The sequence below is a fragment of the Jaculus jaculus genome, chromosome 1, assembly GCF_020740685.1.
Source record: "Jaculus jaculus isolate mJacJac1 chromosome 1, mJacJac1.mat.Y.cur, whole genome shotgun sequence".
In the NCBI taxonomy this organism is placed as follows: Eukaryota; Metazoa; Chordata; class Mammalia; order Rodentia; family Dipodidae; genus Jaculus; species Jaculus jaculus.
Window position 1 is genome coordinate 165,686,658 of NC_059102.1, and position 20,919 is coordinate 165,707,576.

A 20,919-nucleotide genomic window follows, 5' to 3' on the forward strand; every position below is an offset into this window, starting at 1 on the left:
TCTTCTTCGCCAATAGAAAAAAAATCCACACGATCACGATAGGCCAATCAGAACGGCTGACGGCCATTTAAGTTGGCCAATGAGAAGGGAAAATGGGTGGGGCTAGGTACTGTTGCTGGGTAGAATTTGAAATATTGAGAGAAAAGGAGGCCCAGGGGTTTTACTGAATTCTTTGGTACTAAAGAGCCCTTTGCCTGCTACCACGAATACAACTACTTTGCAACACATAGTCTTCCAGCATTTCTTTGTCTACTACCCTCAATAAGCTGCATTCACACAGAATAAGGTCAATGGAGGGAGCCTCAGGCTATCTTGGCCCCTGGAAACGAGCAGGAAGTAGGGATGACAGTAGGCGGGGCACCGCGCGCGGCTGCGCGAAACTCAGGCCGAACACGGGTGTGTACACGCTTCCGTGCTACGAGGCACTTTGAGCCTCAGCCAGCCTTGCCTGAGTCTGACATTGCCGCGGCTGCGCAGTAATGCTCGGGACGCTAATTGGCCTGGACGCTAGAGGGGCGGGAGAAAGTGAAGGAACTCCGTCCTCCCGGCGCGCGCCCTTCCGCGGTCGGAAAGCAAGAGGCTGGAAGGCAGGCTGCTTCTAATTGCGTTGTTTGGGCTCTGGGAGCCGAAAGGGGGAGGGGACATAGGAGGCGACCCAAACACTGCGCAGTGGGGCCTGCACCGTCTCCACCGCTGCGTGCGTGCGTGCTCTCCCTCGCGCGGGCTCAGTGCTGGCGCGTGAGGCGGGCGGCGGCGGCGGCGCCTGCGCGGTCGGGCTCGGACGACAGTTCGCAGGGGAGGAGGCGGCGGGAGGCGGAGGAGGCGGCGGCGGCGATGGAGGTGAAGCGGCTGAAAGTGACCGAGCTGCGGTCGGAGCTGCAGCGGCGGGGCCTGGACTCTCGCGGCCTGAAAATGGATCTGGCGCAGCGTCTGCAGGAGGCGCTGGATGCTGAGATGCTCGAGGACGAAGCCGGCGTTGGTGGGGCCGGGCCCGGCGGGGCCTGCAAGGCGGAGCCTCGGCCCGTGGCCTCGTCGGGCGGAGGCCCGGGTGGGGACGAGGACGAAGACGAGGAGGACGAGGAGGAGGACGAGGAGGCGCTGCTTGAAGACGAAGACGAGGAGCCGCCCCCTGCTCAGGCTTCGGGGCAGGCCGCGCAACCTCCTCCGGAGCCCCCGGAGGAGGCAGCCTCGGAGGCCGCGGTCGAGCCTGATGTTTCCAACAAGCCGACGGAAGCCACAGCCGGGTCAGGGGGGGTAAATGGTGGCGAAGAACAGGGCACCGATAAAGGGGAGGAAGAAGAGCCGGAGGAACGGAGCGGGGACGAAGCGCCAGGATCCGAGGCACCTGGGGATAAGGCCGCAGAGGAACCGGGTGAGAACTGGCAGCGGAGCCCGGCTCCAACCTGTCGGGTGCACCCCGCCCTGCACCGCGCGGTTAGATACCATGTTCCCACTTGCCCGAAAGTGCATTATTGTCATTGCTGTTTGATGGCACTCCCCAGGGAGGCGGCTTACCTCTGCTGCCCACCTTTTTTGAAAGCTAGGCCACCTCTGTGGTTGTACTGTTTGGAGAGACTCCTGTTAACTCGGTTCCTTGGTGCTAATGGATGGAAGTGAATGATTTTTGTGTGCAAACTACTTTTGAGTTACCTGTGGAGCAGTCTAACTTGTTCTTCTTAACTGTTAATGTGCTGAGAGACTGATGATTTGCAGGGACCTGTAGACGGACAGATAGACACTTGCCTATCTGAGTCGTTATTTTCTCACAACAAAAATACTAAACAATAAACGAAGTCCGTCAAAGGCCGCTTCGACAAAAGCACACTGCTAGAGCCTGAGTTACAGAGATTTTGGATATCTAACTTTGTTCCTGCTAGAGCGGTAGGGGACACCATCTAGTTTGAGAGTGCTGAGTTTAATCGTTAACTAGCAAAGAGAAAGTCACAGACTGCTGCAGGTAGGACAAGTTAGTTACTTGACTAGGGCTTTTACCTTGTCTGGATTATCTATAAATTTTGAATTGCCCGATGAGCCTGTGGATGGCAAATTTGTAGATGTGCTGTGCATTCGTGTTAGCCGCTGAGTTCTTGAACTGAAATGACGGGGATTTAGTAGGTCCATTGAGTAACTTTGTGGAAGTGTGTAGAGACACCCCAAGGGTTAGTGACGTTTCTCCTTTCTTTTGAAGTGATCCGCATGCTTAGGATGATCCATAACAGTATCTGTCAGAATTAGGTGAGAAAGGAGGGTTGCTTCTTAGTCTTTAAAGTAGGTTTCTTAGAATGGGGTGATTGAGCAGCTAAAGGCACTTGCTTGGAAACCTGCAAACCCAGGTTCAATTACCAAGCACCCACATAAAGCCAGATGCAAAAAGTGGTGCAAGCATCTGTTGTCCATTTGCAGAGGCAAGAGACCCTGGGATACACAGGTGTGTGCACACACACATGCAAATATATTTTTTAAATATATTTTATTTATTTGAGCGAGAGAAAGAGGCCCAGAGAGAGAATGGGCGTGCCAGGGCCTCCAGCCACTGAAAACGATCTCCAGATGCGTGCATCCCCTTGCACATCTGGCTTATGTGAGTCCTGGAGAATGGAACCGGGATCCTTGGGCTTTACAGGCAAACGCCTTAACCGCTAAGCCACCTCTCCAGCCGCAAATAGATTTTTTTTAAAAAGGTTTCCTAAGTTTTTTCTTATATAAGTTTTTGGTTGCTATTGAGTGTTTTGCTGTATTGGGACGTGTTTTACAGTCACATGCAGATTTTTTTTTTTTTTTTTGGTCTGATGGACTACAACAAAAATCCCATTACATAATCCTTAACTTATGTGTATCCCAAATAGCAGGTTTAAAAAAAAATGAAGGGTAAGAGACTACCTTAAACAAATTGTTATTAAAAGGTCTTCCTAATAATAGAAAATACAGAAGCCCAAGGAAAGACTCCAGGTAGTCCTCTTTTATAGAATGTTGCTAAATATACAATACTTTACTCCCCCAAAGTCGTAGTATTCATTATGGATCTCTTGTGACTTAATGTTTGCTTTCATAACTGAGTTAGTCCCTGGTAAAAATACAGCTGTATATCATACACCTGAGTCCATTTGCTGTAGAAACAAAACTATTGGGTGATAGTTTTTTTATTTTTATTTATTTATTTGAGAGAGAGAGAAAGAGGCAGAGAGAGGGAAAGAGAGAATGGGCCAGCCAGGGCCTGCAGCTGCTGCAAACAAACTCCTTGTGCCTACGTGGGTCCTGGGGAATTGAACCTGGGTCCTTTGGCTTTGCAGGCAAGCACCTTAACTACTAAGCCATCTCTCCAGTCCGATTGTGTGTTTTGATGCTGAGAGGGCACTTTTGAAGCAGTGAGGAACCCGTGTGGTGGTGCATACCTTTAACCTAGCACTCGGGAGGCAGAGGTAGGAAGATCCCCATGAGTTGGAGGCCACGCTGAAATGACATAGTGAATTCTAGGTCAGCCTGTTCTAGAGAGACCCTACCTTGAAAGAAAGAAAAAAAAAAAAAAAAGCTGTGGGAAAGTGTTAGAAATAGACTTTAAGGGCTTGCCTTAAATCCAAATCTGATTAGGTGTGAAGGGTTTTAAAGACTTACAAGCTATTTTTTATGTAATAGGTAAAGAAATCTTCAAGTTTGGCCTGATTGAAGTAGATAAATTTTAGAATGCAAAATTGTCCCAATTTTCATTATTTGAACTATGTCCCCTCATAAAATCCCAATCAGTAAAGGGAAGATGATATTTAGAAATAAAATGGCATATGGAAGCTGGGCTTGTGGTACACACCTTTAATCTTAGCACTCCAGAGGCAGAGGTAGGAGGATCCCTGAGTTGGAGGCCACTCTCAGACTACATAATGAATTGCAGATCAGCCTAGCCTAAAAGTCATTTGGATACAATAGGAACAATCTATTTTGGTTAGATGGCTCAGGTTCCCATACTAGTAACCTCAGGTTCTACTAATTCTGAGCTTATTCTACACTGTGGATAAAAATTGTCGATTTTCGCCGGACATGGTAGTGCATGCCTTTAATCCCAGCACTCGGGAGGCAGAGGTAGGAGGATCGCTATGAGTTCAAGGCCACCCTGAGACTAGAGAGTGAATTCCAGGTCAGCCTGGGCTAAAGTGAGATTCTACCTGGGGGGGGGGGGGACAAAAACAACTGTTGATTTTCAGGCTGAGAGAGGGCTCAGTAGTGGCTAAGGCACTTGCCTGTATAGTCTAATGATCCAGTTTCAATTCCCCAGTGCCCACATAAAGCCAGATGCACAAAGTGGTGCATGTGCCTAGTGTTTGTTTGCAGTGGTTGGAGGCCCTGGCATGCCCATTCTCTCTGTTTCTCATCTCTCTTTGCTTGCAAATAAATAAACATATTTTTTTAAATTGCTTATTTTCTTTCCATCCTTTTGTAGGAGATGACCAAGATAGTGAACAGTCAAAACCAGCAGGCTCAGACGGTGAGCGGCGGGGGGTAAAGAGACAGCGGGATGAGAAGGATGAACATGGCCGAGCTTACTATGAATTCCGTGAGGAGGCTTACCACAGCCGGTGAGGGAAACAGTCTCTTTCTTGAAGGAAAGGTCTGCTCTTGGATTTTGGCATACCTGGTGTTGATTGGACAGACTGGAAGGAGGGGTGAATTGAAAATGGAATGGATTTTTACAAGCATGAGTTTTACAATGAATGTGCCTTGGAAAATCAATGCCTTTTCTCACTGGTTGAAAGAAGCTGTTTGCTGGGGTTTGATAATTCACTGCTAGTTTAAAATGGGTATAATGCCATGTAAATTTCTCTCTTATATATAGCTCAAAGTCTCCACCACCTCCAGAAGAAGAAGCAAAAGATGAAGAGGAGGATCAGACCCTTGTGAACCTGGACACATGTATGTATGAGGCAGATAGATTTTTATTTATTTATTTATTTATTTATTTATTTATTTTTGGTTTTTCAAGGTAGGGTCTCAGTCTAGTTCAAGTTGACCTGGAATTCACTACATAGTCACAGGGTGCCCTGAAATTCACAGCGATCCTCTTAAGCTGTGCTTCCCGAGTGCTGGGATTAAAGTGTATGCCCCACCACACTTGGCTTGTTCTATTTTTTGTTTTTAATATTCTCTATTTATTTGAGAGAGATATATAGAAATAGGCAGGGGGGGAGAGAGAGAATGGGTGTGCCAGGGCCTCCAACCATTGCAAACGAACTCCAGATGCATGTGCCCCTTATATATCTGGTCCTGGGGAATTGAACCTGGGTCCTTTGGCTTTGCAGGCAAGTGCCTTAACCACTAAGCCATCTCTCCAGCACCGCCCATCTTTTTTTTTTAATGAGAGAGAGAATTGTGCCAAGGCCTCTAGCCCTTGCATGTGAATAATGACCTTGTGTGTCTGATTTATGTGGGTTTTGTGGAGTTGAATCTAGGTCCCTAGGCTTTGCAGGCAAGCACCTCAACTGCTAAGCCATCTCTCTAGTCCTTGCTTTTTTTTTTGTTTTGTTTTGTTATGTAGTCCAGGCTGGCCTTGAGCTCCTAATAGCTCCTAACATTGAGTGGAGATTAAAATACAATGGCCTATAAATTTTAGAGGTTCTGTATCCATTTTTTTTTTAACATTGAAGATTTTCAAAAATTTTTATTTCTTTATTAGAGAGAGAGAGGGAGAATGGGCATACCAGGGCCTCTAACCACTGCAAACAAACTCCAGATGCTTGTGCCACCATGTGCATCTGACTTATGTGAGACCTGGATAATCACACTTGGGTCCTTAGGCTTTGCAGGCATGTACCTTAACTGCTAATCCATCTCTCCAGTCCTATGTGTCTTATTTTTTTTTAGATTTTCATTTATTTGAAAGCGACAGAGGGAGAAAGAGGCAGATAGATGGGGGGGGGGAGAAAATGGGCATGCCAGGGCCTCCAGCCACTGCAAATGAATTCCAAATGTGTGCGCCCCCTTATGCATCTGGCTAACGTGGGTCCTGGGGAATCAAGCCTCGAACCAGGGTCCTTAGGCTTCACAGGCAAGTGTTCAACCACTAAGCCATCTCTCCAGCCCCTATGTGTCTATTTTTGACAACTGAGTATACTTGTACTATGTTGTCAGCTTTTCAAGTGTTGGGCATTACAGTAAACAAGGTGTATCTTTCTTTCTTAACAGATACCTCGGATCTCCATTTTCAAGTGAGCAAAGACCGTTACGGGGGACAGCCACTTTTCTCAGAAAAATTTCCTACCCTTTGGTCTGGGGCAAGGAGTACTTATGGAGTAACAAAGGGAAAAGTCTGCTTTGAGGCCAAGGTTAGAGACTCATTAATCATTAAGCCTCTTTATTAATTTTTTTATTAGACTATATTAGACTCTATCCATTGACATTTTATTTGTTCAGAAAAAGGTGTCACATTTAATATAATCCTAGATCTAATGAGCAAAAAAACCAACCCTCATGATTTTGCTTACTTTTTTGTTCTTTCATACTGGGTATTGAACTGAGGACCTCATGCATACTACGTAGGCAGGCAAGTGTTCTGTCACTGAATGTCCCTATCTCCACAGGATTGATTTTGGTTTAGTGAAAGTTTCTCTTCTGATACTGTGTTGTGACTATTTGTGTTTTTCAATTTGTATAAAAATCTCGTCTTTCTAACTCAGACTATACTCCTGAGTTGATCATAAGAATTCCTTTTTTGACTTACCAGGTTACCCAGAATCTCCCAATGAAAGAAGGCTGCACGGAGGTTTCTCTTCTTCGAGTTGGGTGGTCTGTTGATTTTTCCAGTCCACAGCTTGGTAAAGTCATTTTGTAACTTATTGCTTGGGTTTGCTACCATACTGCTTACGGTGAGGGAACTTGGGGGATTAGTTACTAACTTTGTTGATTATTCTAGGTGAAGATGACTTTTCTTATGGTTTTGATGGACGGGGACTCAAGGCAGAAAATGGACAGTTTGAGGAATTTGGTCAGACTTTTGGGGAGAATGATGTCATTGGCTGCTTTGCTGTAAGTGTTCCTGCAAGTTGTGAATTCATAGCAGAGGGTAAAGGACTGGGAGAATTGAACTGTGCTTCCTACTAATTGCTAGCTTTTAATACATTTCTTCATTTGATTTGTGTAGTAGTCCAACATACAAAAAAAGATTAGCCTATAAGATAAAATCATCCTCAAGCCCTGTCAACCCATAAGGGCTCTTGTTTTGTCCTTACAGAATTTTGAGACTGAAGAAGTAGAACTTTCCTTCTCCAAGAATGGAGAAGATCTAGGTATAGCATTCCGGATCCACAAGGACTCCCTGGCCGACCGGGCCCTTCTACCCCATGTCCTCTGCAAAAACTGTGCTGTAGAATTAAACTTTGGCCAAAAGGAGGAGCCTTTCTTCCTACCCCCAGAGGAGTTTGTGTTTATCCATGCTGTGCCTGTTGAGGAGCGAGTGCGCACCACAGTCCCTCCCAAGACCATAGAAGAGTGTGAGGTAAGCTGAACAGGAGGCAGAAGTGTAAGTTTCATCCTTTGGAATTGTTGGTGGATATATTCTTCCAGGTCTATTTTTAAAATACAAATCCAGAGCTGGAGAGATGGCTTAGCGGTTAAGCACTTGCCTGTGAAGCCTAAGGATCCCGGTTTGAGGCTCAATTCCCTAGGACCCACATTAGCCAGATGCACAAGGGGGCGCACACATCTGGAGTTCGTTTGCAGTGGCTGCAGGCCCTGGCGCGCCCATTTCCCCCTCTCTCTCTCTCTGCCTCCCCCCCCCCCCCCGTCACTCTCAAAATAATTAAAGAAAAATGAACAAAACAAAACAAAATACAAATCCAGGAAGGGGCTAGGCGTAGTGGCACATGCCTTTAATACCAGCAACTGGGAGACAAAGGTAGGAGGAGTACTGTAAATTCAAGGGCAGTCTGGGACTGTACAGTGAGTTCCTGGTCAGCCTCAGCCACAGTGAGACCCTACCTTAAAACAAAATTTAAAAAAAAAAAATTCTTGGTGGTACATGTCTTTAATCCTAGCACTCAGGAGGCAGAAATAGGATTGCCATAAATTCAAGGCCACCCTGAGACTACATGACTACATATGGTGAGACCCTACCTCAAAAAAATAAACAACTCCAGGAAGGGGAGATTATGTAGTCTCAGGGTGGCCTCAAACTCACAGCAATCCTACTACCTCTGCCTGGATTAAAGACATGCACCACCACACCCGGCCCTCTATTCAGTTTTATAAAATGACTCTTATTCTTTTTAAAAAAATTTTGTTTTTCTTTATTATTGGAGAGAGAAAGAGAGAGAATGGGCATGCCAGGGCCTCCAGCCATTACTAATGAACTTCATGTGTGTGTGACCCTTGTGCATCTGGCTTAAGTGGGTACTAGGGAGTCAAACTTGGGTCATTTTGCATTGCAGGCAGGCACCTTACCACTAAGTCATCTCTCCAGTCCCAGCTCTTTTCATTGCATCCCTGGTTCTTTTACTTGCAGGTGATTTTGATGGTGGGACTACCTGGATCTGGAAAAACCCAGTGGGCATTGAAATATGCAAAAGAGAACCCTGAGAAAAGATACAATGTTCTGGGAGCTGAAACTGTGCTCAATCAAATGAGGGTAAGTGGGGGGGGGGGGGGGGCTAGTCAGTTACAGTGTTTGCTTGGGAGGTATCAGGAATCTTCCTGTAACTTGTCCTCACTGGGGCCTGACTGGGTCTGAGCACTAGGGTCTCACAAATAGAAAGGTGATCTTTATCTCTTAGTTCTGGGGGGTTTTGTTTGTTTTAAAATTTTTTAAATTTGAGACAGGGAGAGAATGGGAATGTAAGGGCCTCTAGCCACTGCACATGATCTTTAGACACATGTACTACCTTGTGCATCTGGCTTATATGGGACCTGGAGAATTGACCCTGGGTCCTTGGACTTTGCAGTTAAGCGTCTTAACTGCTAAAGTCATCTCTCTGGGCTTTTTTTAAATTTATTTTTGAAGTAATGTCTTGCTCTAGCCCAGGCTAGCCTGGAATTCACTATGTAGTCTCAGGGTAGCTTTGAATTCATGGTGATCCTACTGCTGTGTTTTTTTAGTGAGAAAGAGAGAATCGGTACATCAGGGCCTCCAGCCACTGTAATCAAACTCTAGACTCTCGCATCCCCTTGTGTGTCTGGCTTATTTACTTATTTGAGAGAGAGAATGGACATGCCAGGGCCTTCAGCTGCTGCAGATGAACTTCAGAAACATGTGCTACCTTGTACATCTGGCTTATGTGGGTCCTGTGGATCAAACCTGAGTCCTTAGGCTTTGTAGACAAGTGCCTTAACAGCTAAGCCATCTCTCCAGCCCTTTGTATCTGTTTTTTAAAAATCTTTTTTTGGCCGGGCATGGTGGCACAAGCCTTTAATCCCAGCACTAGGGAGGCAGAGGTGGGAGGGTTGCTGTGAATTTGAGGCCACCCTGAGACTACACAGTGAATTCCAGGTCAGCCTGAGCTCAAGTGAGAGCCTCACTTTGAAAACCCAAAAAGAAAAAAAGAATTTTTTTTTTTTAAGGTAGTGTCTCACTCTAGTCCAGGCTGACCTGGAACATACTCTGTAGCTCCAGGCTGGCCTTGAATTCGTGGTGGTCTTCATACCTCAGCTTCCACAGTGCTGGCATTAAAGGTGTGCACCACCATGTCTAGCTTTTGTTTTTGTTTTGTTTTGTTTGCTTTTTGTTTTTTTCAAGATAGGGTCTCCCTCTAACCAAGGCTGACCTGGAACTCACTCTGTAGTCTCATGCTGGCCTTGAACTCAGTGATTCTCCTACCTCTGCCTCCCAAGTGCTGGGATTAAAGGTGTGCACAACCATACCTGGCATACTAGGTGTTTTCTCACATAATCATTTAATAACAAGTACCTTTAACACTGAGCCATCTCCTTTGGCTCTTCTATTAGGTGTTTTTATTTTGTTTTATTTTTTGGTTTTTTGAAGCAGGGACCAGCTATATGTTTTTAGATATTTTTTTTCTGCTAAAATATCAAATTTCTGAAAACATGTAAAATCTGGAATATATCCAGGCTGAGAATGAATAGGATTACTGAAGGAAATTGACCATACTCCTAGCATTGAAAATGAGGTAGTAACTGATGTGAAAGATGTAACTTTTAAAGCAGCAACCATGACTCTGAGACATTATCTTGCTACTTATCTCCTTGTATTCCCCTTGTTTTCCTTTCACATTAGATGAAGGGGCTTGAAGAGCCGGAGATGGACCCCAAAAGCCGAGACCTTTTAGTTCAGCAAGCCTCCCAGTGCCTTAGTAAGCTGGTCCAGATTGCTTCCCGGTCAAAGCGGAACTTCATTCTTGATCAGGTATTGTTCAAATATTGATATGATGGTTTTACTAGTGAGCCAGAGATGGAAATTTTGCATCTATTAAACCTTAGAATCAAGGTGGGTGTATGCATAGAGCTGGATTAAAGAATAGATTCAGGTTACTTAATTATGATAATCTGCTAGTGAGTAATGGCTACAGTGGCTTTTATTTTATATATTTATTTATTTATATATTTATTAGTGGTATTACAGAGATACTTCTCAGTATTTTTACCTAAGAATGTGTAGACCCAGGTAATAGAGGTGATGGAAGAATTGAGTTCATTTGGATCCCTGAATTTATCACTTCCTGTGTTTGTGATCATAGGAAAGTCCTTTAACTCTCTAACCTGTACTTTTCTGTTGTGAAAAATAATACATCTGTCATACAGAGTTTAAGAAATTAAGCTGGATTTGGTGGTACACTCCTTTTATGGACGTGGGAGGCTGAGGTAGGAGGAGCACTGTGAGTTCGAGGCCAGCTTGAGACTACATAGTGAATTCCAGGTCAGCCTGGATTACAGTGAGACCTTACCTTGGTAAAATAAAAAATTAAGATCGGGTATGGTGGCGCACGCCTTTAATCCCAGCACTTGGGAGGCAGAGATAGGAGGATCACCATGAGTTCAAGGCCACCCTGAAACTACAGAGTGAATTCCAGGTTAGCTTGAGCTAGAGTGAGACCCTACCTCAGAAAACCAAAATCAAAAAATAAAATAAAATAAAGGTGTCCTAAGTTGGTAGGTTTGTAGCTCTGTGATATAGTACTTTGTTAGCATGTACAAGGCCCTAAATTTGATCCCAAGTACTGCCAGAAAAAAAAAAAATTAAAGGAGATTGCACTTCTAATCTGGTTCCTCAGTTATAAAAGTTATAAAAGGCTGACCTGGAATTCACTCTGTAGTCTCAGGATGACCCTAAACTCACAGTGATCCTCCTACCTCTACCTCCTGAGTGTTGGGATTTAAGGGGTGCACCACCATGCCCAGGTAAAGCAATTTTTGGTTAAAGTTAGTGACAATTTTTATTTATTTACTTTTTTGGTTTTTCAAGGTAGGGTCTCATTCTGGCCCAAGCTTGCCAGAACTACTCCTACCTCTGCCTTCCAAGTGCTAGGATTAAAGTCATGTGCCACCATGCCTGGCTTAAAGTTAGTGACAATTTTTATTTCTAAACTAGTTATTCTTCCTGTTCCTAGTGTAATGTGTACAACTCTGGTCAACGGCGGAAGCTATTGCTATTCAAGGCCTTCTCCCGGAAAGTGGTGGTGGTTGTCCCTAATGAAGAAGACTGGAAGAAGAGGCTAGAGTTGAGGAAAGAAGTGGAGGGAGATGATGTGCCTGAGTCTATAATGCTGGAGATGAAAGGTGGGCTAAAATTATACAAATTAGAGATACTGTGCCTGATTAGTATACACCTTAGTGGGTGGGACCTCTTAGCACCAAGAATGGTTCTCCACATATAAAGTGTAAACATGAGCTACAGAGATGGCTCAGCAGTTAAGGTGCTTGCCTGAGGACTCAGGTTCCGTTCTCCAGTACCCACGTAAAACAAGGTGCACAAAGTGGCAGATGCATCTGGAGTTGGTTTACAGAGGCTAGAGACCTTGATGTGCCCATCCATTCTTTTTCTGTCCTTCTCTCTATCTTTACTTTTTTTTGTTGTTTATTTGATAGTGACAGAGAGAGAGAGGCAGATAGGGATAGAAGAGAGAGAATGGGTGCGCCAGGGCCTCCAGCCACTACAAACGAACTCCAGATGTGTGTGCCCCCTTGTGTATGTGGCTAATGTAGGTCCTGGGGAATTGAGCCTCTAACTGGGATCCTTAGGCTTCACAGGCAAGCGCTTAACCTCTAAGCCATCTTTCCAGCCTTCTATCTTTTCTTAAAAGTATAAAGAGGAACTTTATAAGCACTTGTAAATAAGTGTGGGGGCTGGAGAGATGGCTTTGTGGTTAAGGTGTTTGCCTATAAAGCCAAAGGCTCTCAGTTCGACTCTCCAGGACCAACATAAGCCAGATACACAAGGTGGCACATGTGTCTGGAGTTGAGCAGAGTGAATGAAGAAGCAGTCAGCTCTTAACTCATGTGGGCCACCTTCTTTGGGACAAGGTCTCTTGCCACTGCCATGGGAATTAGGGAATTAAATTTTGCAAGCAAGTACCTTTAACCGCTGATCCATCTCCCCAACTGCTTTTAACATGTTATGAGTAAGTTACCAAAAGGGAAATAGGGCTGGAGAGAAGGCTCAGCTATTAAATAAAGAATCTTGCTTGCAAAGCATGATGACCATGGTTCAGTTCTCCAGTACCCAAGTAAAGCCAAATGCTCAAAGTAGTGCATCTTTCTGGGGTTTGCAGTGGCAGGAGGCCATGGCATGCCCATTTTCTTTCTCTCCCTGCTTGCAAATAAATTTTTTAAAGGAGCTGGGTGTGGTGGTGGTTGCATGTCTTTAATCCCAGCACTCAATAGGCAGAGGTAAGAAGAGTGCTGTGTAATATGACGGAGAATGGAATTTCAAAGGGGAAACTGTGGGGGGGGGGGGAAGGGAATTTCCATGGGATATTTTTTTATAATCATGGAAAATGCTAATAAAAATTAAAAAAAAAAAAAAAGAGTGCTGTATGTTCTAGGCAACCCTGAGACTACGTAGTGAATTCCAGGTCAACATGAGCTAGAGTGAGACCCTACCTTGAGAATAAAAAAAATAAAGGAAATATGTAGGCTTACTGACATGCCTATAATTCGAGCACTTAGGAGGTAGAGGCAAGAAGACAGGGAGTTGAAGGCTATCCTGTGCTGTCTGAGACCCTGTCCCAGAAGAAAAGTAGAGGTAAAACACAAGAGAATTTAAACCTAAGCAAGACATGTGGTAGCACGTGCCTTTAATCCTAGCGCTCAGTAGGCAGAGGTAGGAAGAGTGCTGTGAGTTCTAGGCTACCTTGAGACTACATAGTAAATTCTAGGTCAGACTCTACCTTGAGCACCCCCCCCAAAAAAAAAAAAAAAACACACAACTATGGTAGAGGCTTCTTTGAGTCTTTTTGTTATTGTTGTTGTTTGTCTGCTTTTTGGTTTTTTCTTTTTTTCTCTCTCTTTTTTCTTTTTTTTTTTTTTTTTTTGTTTTGTTTTGTTTTGTTTTTTCAAGGTAGGGTCTCACTCTCGCTCAGGCTGTCCTGGAATTCACTATGTAGTCTTAGGGTGGCCTTGAACTCAGAGCAATCCTCCTACCTCAGCCTCCCAAGTGGAGGGATTAGAGGTGTGCACCACGTTTTTTTTTTTTTTTTGTTGTTGTTGTTTGTTTGTTTGTTTTTGAGGTAGGGTATCACTCTAGCTCAGGCTGCCCTGGAATTTGCTGTTCTAGTCTCAGGGTGGTCTTGAACTCATTATGAGCCTCCTACCTGTGTCCCCCAAGTGCTGGGATTAAAGGCATGCATCACCATGCCTGGCTTAAGTCAATTTTTTAAAATATGTTTTTAATATTTAATTTATTTGAGTGAAGGAGGCAGATAGCAATGGGCACACCAGGGCCTCTAGCTATTGCAAACAAGCTCCAGACACACATACCACCTTGTGCACCTGGTTTATGTTAGTACTGGGGAATCACACCTAGGTTCTTAGGCCTTACAGGCAATTGGCTTAACCACTAAGCCATCTCTCCAGCCACTTTGAGTCAATTTTTATAATGGATCAACTATTCGCCCACTTAGACATAGGGGAATATTAGCATGTGAAATGAGACTCAGCCTTCCTAAATATTTATATTTAATGATTTGGACTGAGGACGTAATTCATTTAGTAGAGTACTTGCTTAGTATTCAAAAAAACCCTGGGTTCTATCCCCACATAAAACCAGGCATGGTCAGGTGTGATAGTGCACACCTTTAATATCAGGATCACCATGAGTTTGAGGCCAGTCTGGGACTGTAGGGTAAATTCCAGGTCAGCCTAGTTATAGTAAGACCCTAACTCAAAAAACAGAAAGAAAGCCGGGCATGGTGACACATGCCTTTAATCCCAGCACTTGGGAGGCAGAAGTAGGAGGACTGCCATGAGTTCGAGGGCACCCTGAGACTCCATAGTGAATTCCAAGTCAGCTTGGGCTAGAGTGAGACCTTACCTTGAAAAACCAAAGAGAGAGAGAGAGAGAGAGAGAAGGAGGGAGAGGGAGGGAGAGAGAGAGAGAGAAACAAAAACTCATGCATACCTCAGGCTCGTAACCCAGCACTGGAAGGTGGAGACAGAAGTATCAAAAGTTCATGGCCTGGGGCTGGAGAGATGCTTTAACAGGTAAGTCACTGGCCTATGAAGTCTAAGGATCCAGGTTCAATTTCCCAGGATCCATATAAGTCAGATGCACAAGGTGGCACATGCATCGTTCGTTTGCAGTGGCTAGAGGTTCTGGCCTGCCCATTGTCTTTCTATCTGCCTCTCTCTCTCTCTCAAATAAATAAATGAATAAATAAATAGTTAGGGTTTAAGTTAAAATATGGTAGTTGAAGTTAATGATCTCAACATATCTTGTGTTAAGCTTGTGTTCTGTTTTGCTGTGATATTTGAAAAAAATCATTAATATATAAGAAACCTAAGGGCAAGGTCCATACAAAGCAGTATTAACTATTCTGATTTGTTTTGTTTCATGCTGTTCCCTCAGGGTTGTGACTTTCCCATTGCTCCCTTTAGCTTGTTGCATCCCAACTTTCCATCAACTGCTGACTTTACAACTCCTGATAATCCCTGGCCCTGAAAAGCAACTTATAATTGTTGTCAGGGATCCACCAAAATTGCACAGAATGAACTATGCCAGTCCATAACTAATATTTAGGCATTTGGAGGAATTTTTTTCCCTAAATATTTATTTGTGAGAGTAAGAGAGAGAGTGGGGGCATATCAGAGTGTCTTGCTGCTGCAAAGAAACTCCAGACAACGTGCCACAAATTGTGTATCTAGCTTTAGGTGTGTACTAGGGATTCAAACCCCCATGGCAGGCTTTATAAGCAGGCACTTTCAACCACTGAGCTAGCTCCCCGGCCCTATTTAGTTCAATTCTACAAAATAAGAATAACTGGACTTATTTAAAAATCATGGTAGGAGCCCAGCATGGTGGCTCATGCCTTTAATCCCAGCACTTGGGAGGTAGAGGTAGGAGGATCACCATGAGTTTGAAGCTACACTGAAACAACATAGTAACTTCTAGGTCAGCCTGCTAGAGTGAGACCCTACCTTGAAAAACTAAAGGGAAGGGGAAAAAAAAAAAAAAAAAAAACCATGATAGGGCTGGAGAGATGGCTTAGAAGTTAAGGCATTTGCCTACAAAGCCAAAGGACTCAGGTTTGATTCCTCAGATCCCACATAAGCCAGATGCACAAGGTGGCCCATGCGTCTGGAATCCATTTGCAAAAGCTGGAGGCCCTGGCATTCTTTCTTTCTATCATCTGTCTGTGTCTGCTTCCCCATCTCCCTAATAAATTAACAAAAAAAAATTATGACAAGTTGAGCGTGGTGGCCCATAACTTTAATCCCATCACTTGGAAAACAGAGGTAGAAGGATCAGTGGGATTTCAAGGCCACCCTTAGACTACATAGTGAATACCAGGTCAGCTTTGGCTAGAGCGAGACCCTACATCAAAAAACAAAGGAAGCCAGGTGTGGTGGCGCACACCTTTAATCCCAGCACTTGGGAGGCAGAGGTAGGAGGATTGCTGTGAGTTCAAGGCCACCCTGAGACTCCATAGTGAATTCCAGGTTAGCATGGGCCAGAGTGAAACCCTACCTTGAAAAACAAAACAAAACAACAACAAAAAAAAAAGTAAAAATCATGATAGTCACATTGAAATAAATTCCACTGGGACATAGCCTGTCAGTTTGATATCCAGAGACTGACAAATGTGCTGGATGTACAACTGGTAAATAAGAGGCCTTGTTTTCTACTCTTTTATAGATGAATAAGTGCCTTTAAGCTTTTATTTATTTTTATTTTCTTATTATTTTAGTGCTATGGATTGAGCCCAGGGCTTTATGCATGCCAGGCACGTTCCCTATAACTGAGAGCTACATCCCTAGGCTTGAGGCTCTTAAAACTGTTATATCACAGGGTGGCACACACATTTAATCCCTTTAATCCCAGCACTCGGGAAGGCAGAGGTAGGATTACCATGAGTTCAAGGCCACCCTGAGACTACATAGTGAATTCCAGGTCAGCCTGTACTAGAGGGAAGACCCTACCTTGAAAAAAACAAAAACAAACAAAACTGTTACATCACCTAAGCAACACTAAAATTCTCTCACTTACTTTTAAAAGCCTCTGTTACCTGTTTCTTTCCTGATAAGAAACCTTAACCCACTTCACTAATTTATTATAGATCACTTGAGAACTTGTAAATCTAGTTTACAGATAGCCGTTTGGGACACTTAAAACTGAGGGAAAATTCAGGGTAAAGGAAGTTAGTTTGTAGCAGGCATAATATAGCAGGCACATGCCTGTAATGCTAGCGTTTGAAATTCTGTGGCTAGAAGGTTGGAGAAGAAGAAAAGGCTGAGTATGGTCGTAGACATTTGTAATCCAAAGCATTTAGGAATTAGAGGTGGAAGGATCAGGAGTTTAAAGTCATCCTTGAGTAAACACTTGAGTTCCAAGGCCAATGCTGGGCTACATGAGACCCTATTGTAAAACAACAAACAGGAAAGTTAGTTTTATGATTTAAGGGTGAGTAGATATGAGCAGAGTACATTTTTATGCATTCCTAGGTGAGGATTTAGAAACTTCTGAGCTTGGCCTGGAATGATGTCAGTGCTTATAATCACAGCAATTGGGAGGCTAAAGTAGGAGAATCTTGTGTTTGAGGCTAGTCTGAGCTACATGGTGAGACCCTGTCTTAAGGAAAAAAGTTTGGTGTTGTGTGGCACACAGCTATAATTGCAGTATTCAGGAGACAGAGGCTGGATTAGGAATTTGGGATCAGCCTGGGCTAGGTACAATAAATGCTTTTGTCAGCCAGTTATGGTGACACTGAGGTCTGTGAGATAGGATCACAATGAATTTAAGGCCAACAGTGAGTTTTAGGATAACTTGGGTTAGAGTGGAAACCTACTTTGAAAAAACAAAAAGGCATGGTAACTCATGCCTGTTATCCCAGTACTGAGGATGTTCAGGTCAAAGGATTGAAAGTTTGGCACCATCCTGGCTTATATAACAAAACTGTCTCAAAAAGCAAAAATAGCCAGGTATGGTGGCACACTCCTTTAATCCCAGCATTTGGGAGGCAAAAGTAGGAGGATCACCATGAGTTCAAGGCCACCTGAGACTACATACTGAATTCACAGTTACCCTGGACTAGAGGGAGACCCTACCTCAAAAAACAAAGGGTTCATGTGTTTTTGTATTGCTGAAATAGAATCTCTACCTTAGCTATATACTTTTTGTTGTTTTTTCAAGGTAGGGTCTCACCCTAGCCCAGGTTACCTGGAGCACTTTCTATAGTCCTGGCTAGGCTCAAATTCACAGTGTTCCTTTTAACTGTTTCCTGAGTGCTGGGATTAAAGCTGTGAGCCACCAGGCCCAGCAGAGGAATTTTTTAAATTTTTTGTTATTTTATTTGAGAGAGAAAAAGAGGCAGAGAGAATGGGCACTCCAGGACGTTCAGCTACTTCAGACTCCTTGTGCATGCGCCCCCTTGTGCATCTGGCTTACGTGGGTCTAGGAGAGTCAAACTTGGGTCCTTTGGCTTTGCAGGCAATTGTCTTAATGCTAAGCAGTCCCTCCAGCCCCCAGCAGAGGATTTTTTTTCCCCCTTATCTATATACATTTTAGCCCCATAAGCGTCTCTTTCATTCTTATAGCCAACTTTTCTCTGCCTGAAAAATGCGACTATATGGATGAAGTGACATATGGGGAGCTGGAAAAAGAGGAAGCTCAGCCTATTGTCACTAAGTATAAGGAGGAAGCAAGGAAGCTGCTGCCTCCCTCGGAGAAGCGGACAAACCGCCGTAACAACCGAAATAAGCGTAACCGGCAGAACCGAAGCCGGGGCCAAGGCTATGGTGAGTCCTGGGGACCTGCCAGCCCCCAGCATCAGTCTGTTCTTTGTGCTCAATGCAGAAAAACCCATAAGGAAGGGCCTAAATCAAGTCAAGTCCCTCACTTGTGCCTTCCTTAAGGAATTTATCTCTTCCTGTGTCCTTTCTATCCTGTTTCCTTGTAAAGCAGTATAGCGTGCCTTCTCATCTGTCTAGTTTTCATGTTAACATGGGTTTCCCCAGTTCCCTGTGCCAGTGTATTGCAAGGATTTGTGTGGTGAAATCCAATCCTCATCTTTTTTTTTTTAATTTTTACTTGAGAGAGAGGGAGAGATAAAATGGGTGCACCAATGCTGCTTCCATCCACGGCAAAAGAACTCCAGACACCTGCGCCACCTTTTCATCTGGCTTACATGGGTCCTGGGGAATCAACCTGGGTTCTTTGGCTTTGCAGGCAAGCACCTTAACCACTAAGCCATCTCTCCAGCCTCCAATCCTCATCTTAAGTTTGCTTGATGCTTTTTTCCACTGCATCAACCTAACTGTATAGACAATAAAGTAAATGTGTTACTCAGTAATTATTAAAGGGTTACTAAGTATGTTAGCTAGTGGAATTTTCCTTCTGAGTGTCTAGTTTGTGAGCTAAATCCCCATTGTGTATTTACTGCTCTATAAAAATGTGTGTGTGTGATGTAAATGGACATGTTTTGCCAGCTTTGTGCTGGATGATGGGAATACCAACAGATCGTAGCTCTGAGGAGTACTGGACTTTATTTCCTTTGTGTACAATGAGGGGTTTAGGGTACATGACACTACAGATCCCTTCCAGGGCTGCAAGTCTAATCCTATGAATGGCAGTTTTTAATTCATGTTGATAACTCTGCCTTGTACCCTTCTGCCATCTTTAAATGTTTTGCAGGATTGGGGAGCTTCCAAAGCAAGGTGGCTCGGTTTTCTTGTGTTTCTATTCCTCTGCCCTCCCCCCTCAGACTCTTAAGAGATCCTGGCTGGTGCTTTAATTAACATTGTGTGAGCCTGTCTGAAGCAGGCCTCCTATATTCCTAGAATTGCCTTTGGCTCCTACTTTTTGATTGCCACTCAGATGTGGAGCCAGGACCCCATCCACGCCAGTTGTCTTGAGCGCGCTCTCCATTTCTCTTCCAGTGGGCGGGCAGCGCCGAGGCTACGACAACCGGGCCTACGGGCAGCAGTACTGGGGGCAGTCTGGAAACAGAGGGGTGAGTGCAGCTCTCCTTCTGCTCCTCCCTCTGGGCTATGATAGCCATTTCTATTGGCTTGGGGGAGCAGAGGGGTTTGGGCTGTTTTCTCAGGGCTTAGGGTTTTGCCCACTTGGAAGAATTTAACCTGGGGAAAGAATTAACCCTGTTCATAGTATCAAGATATGATGTGTCTTAAGAATGGGTAACTGGGTCATGCTTCTGAAAGTCCATAAATCTTCACCGCTCCTCTTTCTCCTTCCTCAGGGCTACCGTAATCTCTATGATCGATACAGGGGAGAGTATGACCGATTCTACGGGCGAGATTATGAGTACAACAGATACAGAGACTACTACAGACAATACAATCGGGATGTGAGTATGTTCTTGGGATAGGTAGAGGGTGAAGGGAGCAGGACCAGATGATGAGTGTCATGCCTCTTCATTCTCAGCCAGCTCTGGCTCAAGTGATGGGGTTTCCCTCTCTTCTAGTGGCAGAACTACTACTACCACCACCCGCAGGACAGAGACCGATACTACAGGAACTACTACGGTTACCAAGGGTATCGGTGAAAACCCTGGTATCACCTGTCAGCCATGAAGCTGAGTCTCTGGGTGTACCAGGCACCCCCCAAAACACAACCAAGGAAAACAGGGGCTGTTGGGGTGGGGCTGAGCTGCCAGGGTGGGGTGGTGGGGGGAGGGTGCGCAAGCAAGGGTGGGGGAAGGGAATGGAAACAAACAAAACTGTACATTTTTTTTAAAGTTTGTTGAAAAGAATATTGTCTTATTCTATAAAACATTTCAAACCTAGTTAGACATTTGTAATCAAAAACATTTGCGCAGAAAGCAGCACTTAGAGCTGCCTGTTCTGTACCCTGCAGTTGGACAGGAAAAGAACTGAAAATGTCACCCTCTGACATTCTAAGGCAGCTGGACTGGCAGTGAAGCAAGTGAGACTGGTGTAGCTGTGGGGTAAGGGAGAACAGAATGAGGGTACTCTCCACTGGCAGGTAGGAGCAGGCAGGAATGGGGACAGAGGGAGCGCTTGTGACGAGGCAGTGAAAATAAACGATTGGCTCTTATCAATCACTTGCACCAACAAACCGTTGTATTTTCTTTACCGACCTTTCCCTCTTGGGATATCTGGTCTGGCCCCCGTGTCCCCTTTGTTGTGCCTTTGTGCCACCTGGCTGAGGCATGAAGACTGCTAGTTGGGTGGTTCTATTATATAGGATTCCCAGGCCACAGAAGTATAGAGACTGTTAGGGACTGCAGAGCCAAATAGCTTGCCCCCTGTGTGTACTCATTAGTGAATTCCTATGAAGTCTTGGAGAGAGGGATTGCA

At 44.5% G+C, this 20,919-nt stretch overlaps 1 protein-coding gene across 1 annotated transcript; it reads left to right on the forward strand.

Annotated features, from left to right (window-relative positions):
- Positions 1–814: 814 nt before the first annotated feature.
- Positions 815–20,256, forward strand: Hnrnpul2 (heterogeneous nuclear ribonucleoprotein U like 2). Its single transcript, XM_004656560.2, has 14 exons — positions 815–1,372; positions 4,430–4,565; positions 4,823–4,899; positions 6,169–6,308; positions 6,707–6,797; positions 6,896–7,008; positions 7,214–7,477; positions 8,483–8,605; positions 10,208–10,336; positions 11,538–11,706; positions 18,178–18,378; positions 19,519–19,592; positions 19,839–19,946; positions 20,064–20,256. Exons 1-14 carry the CDS (start codon positions 835–837, stop codon positions 20,142–20,144), a joined length of 2,244 nt encoding a protein of 747 aa, XP_004656617.2. The 5' UTR covers positions 815–834; the 3' UTR covers positions 20,145–20,256.
- The last annotated feature ends 663 nt before the right edge of the window (positions 20,257–20,919 follow it).

Coding starts and splice junctions, on each gene's coding strand:
- Hnrnpul2 (XM_004656560.2), top strand. CDS start 835: ATGGAGGTGAAGCGGCTGAAAGTGACCGAGCTGCGGTCGGAGCTGCAG. Junction 4,900..6,168: donor CCTTGTGAACCTGGACACAT/GTATGTATGAGG, acceptor CTTTCTTAACAG/ATACCTCGGATCTCCATTTT. Junction 8,606..10,207: donor CTGTGCTCAATCAAATGAGG/GTAAGTGGGGGG, acceptor CTTTCACATTAG/ATGAAGGGGCTTGAAGAGCC.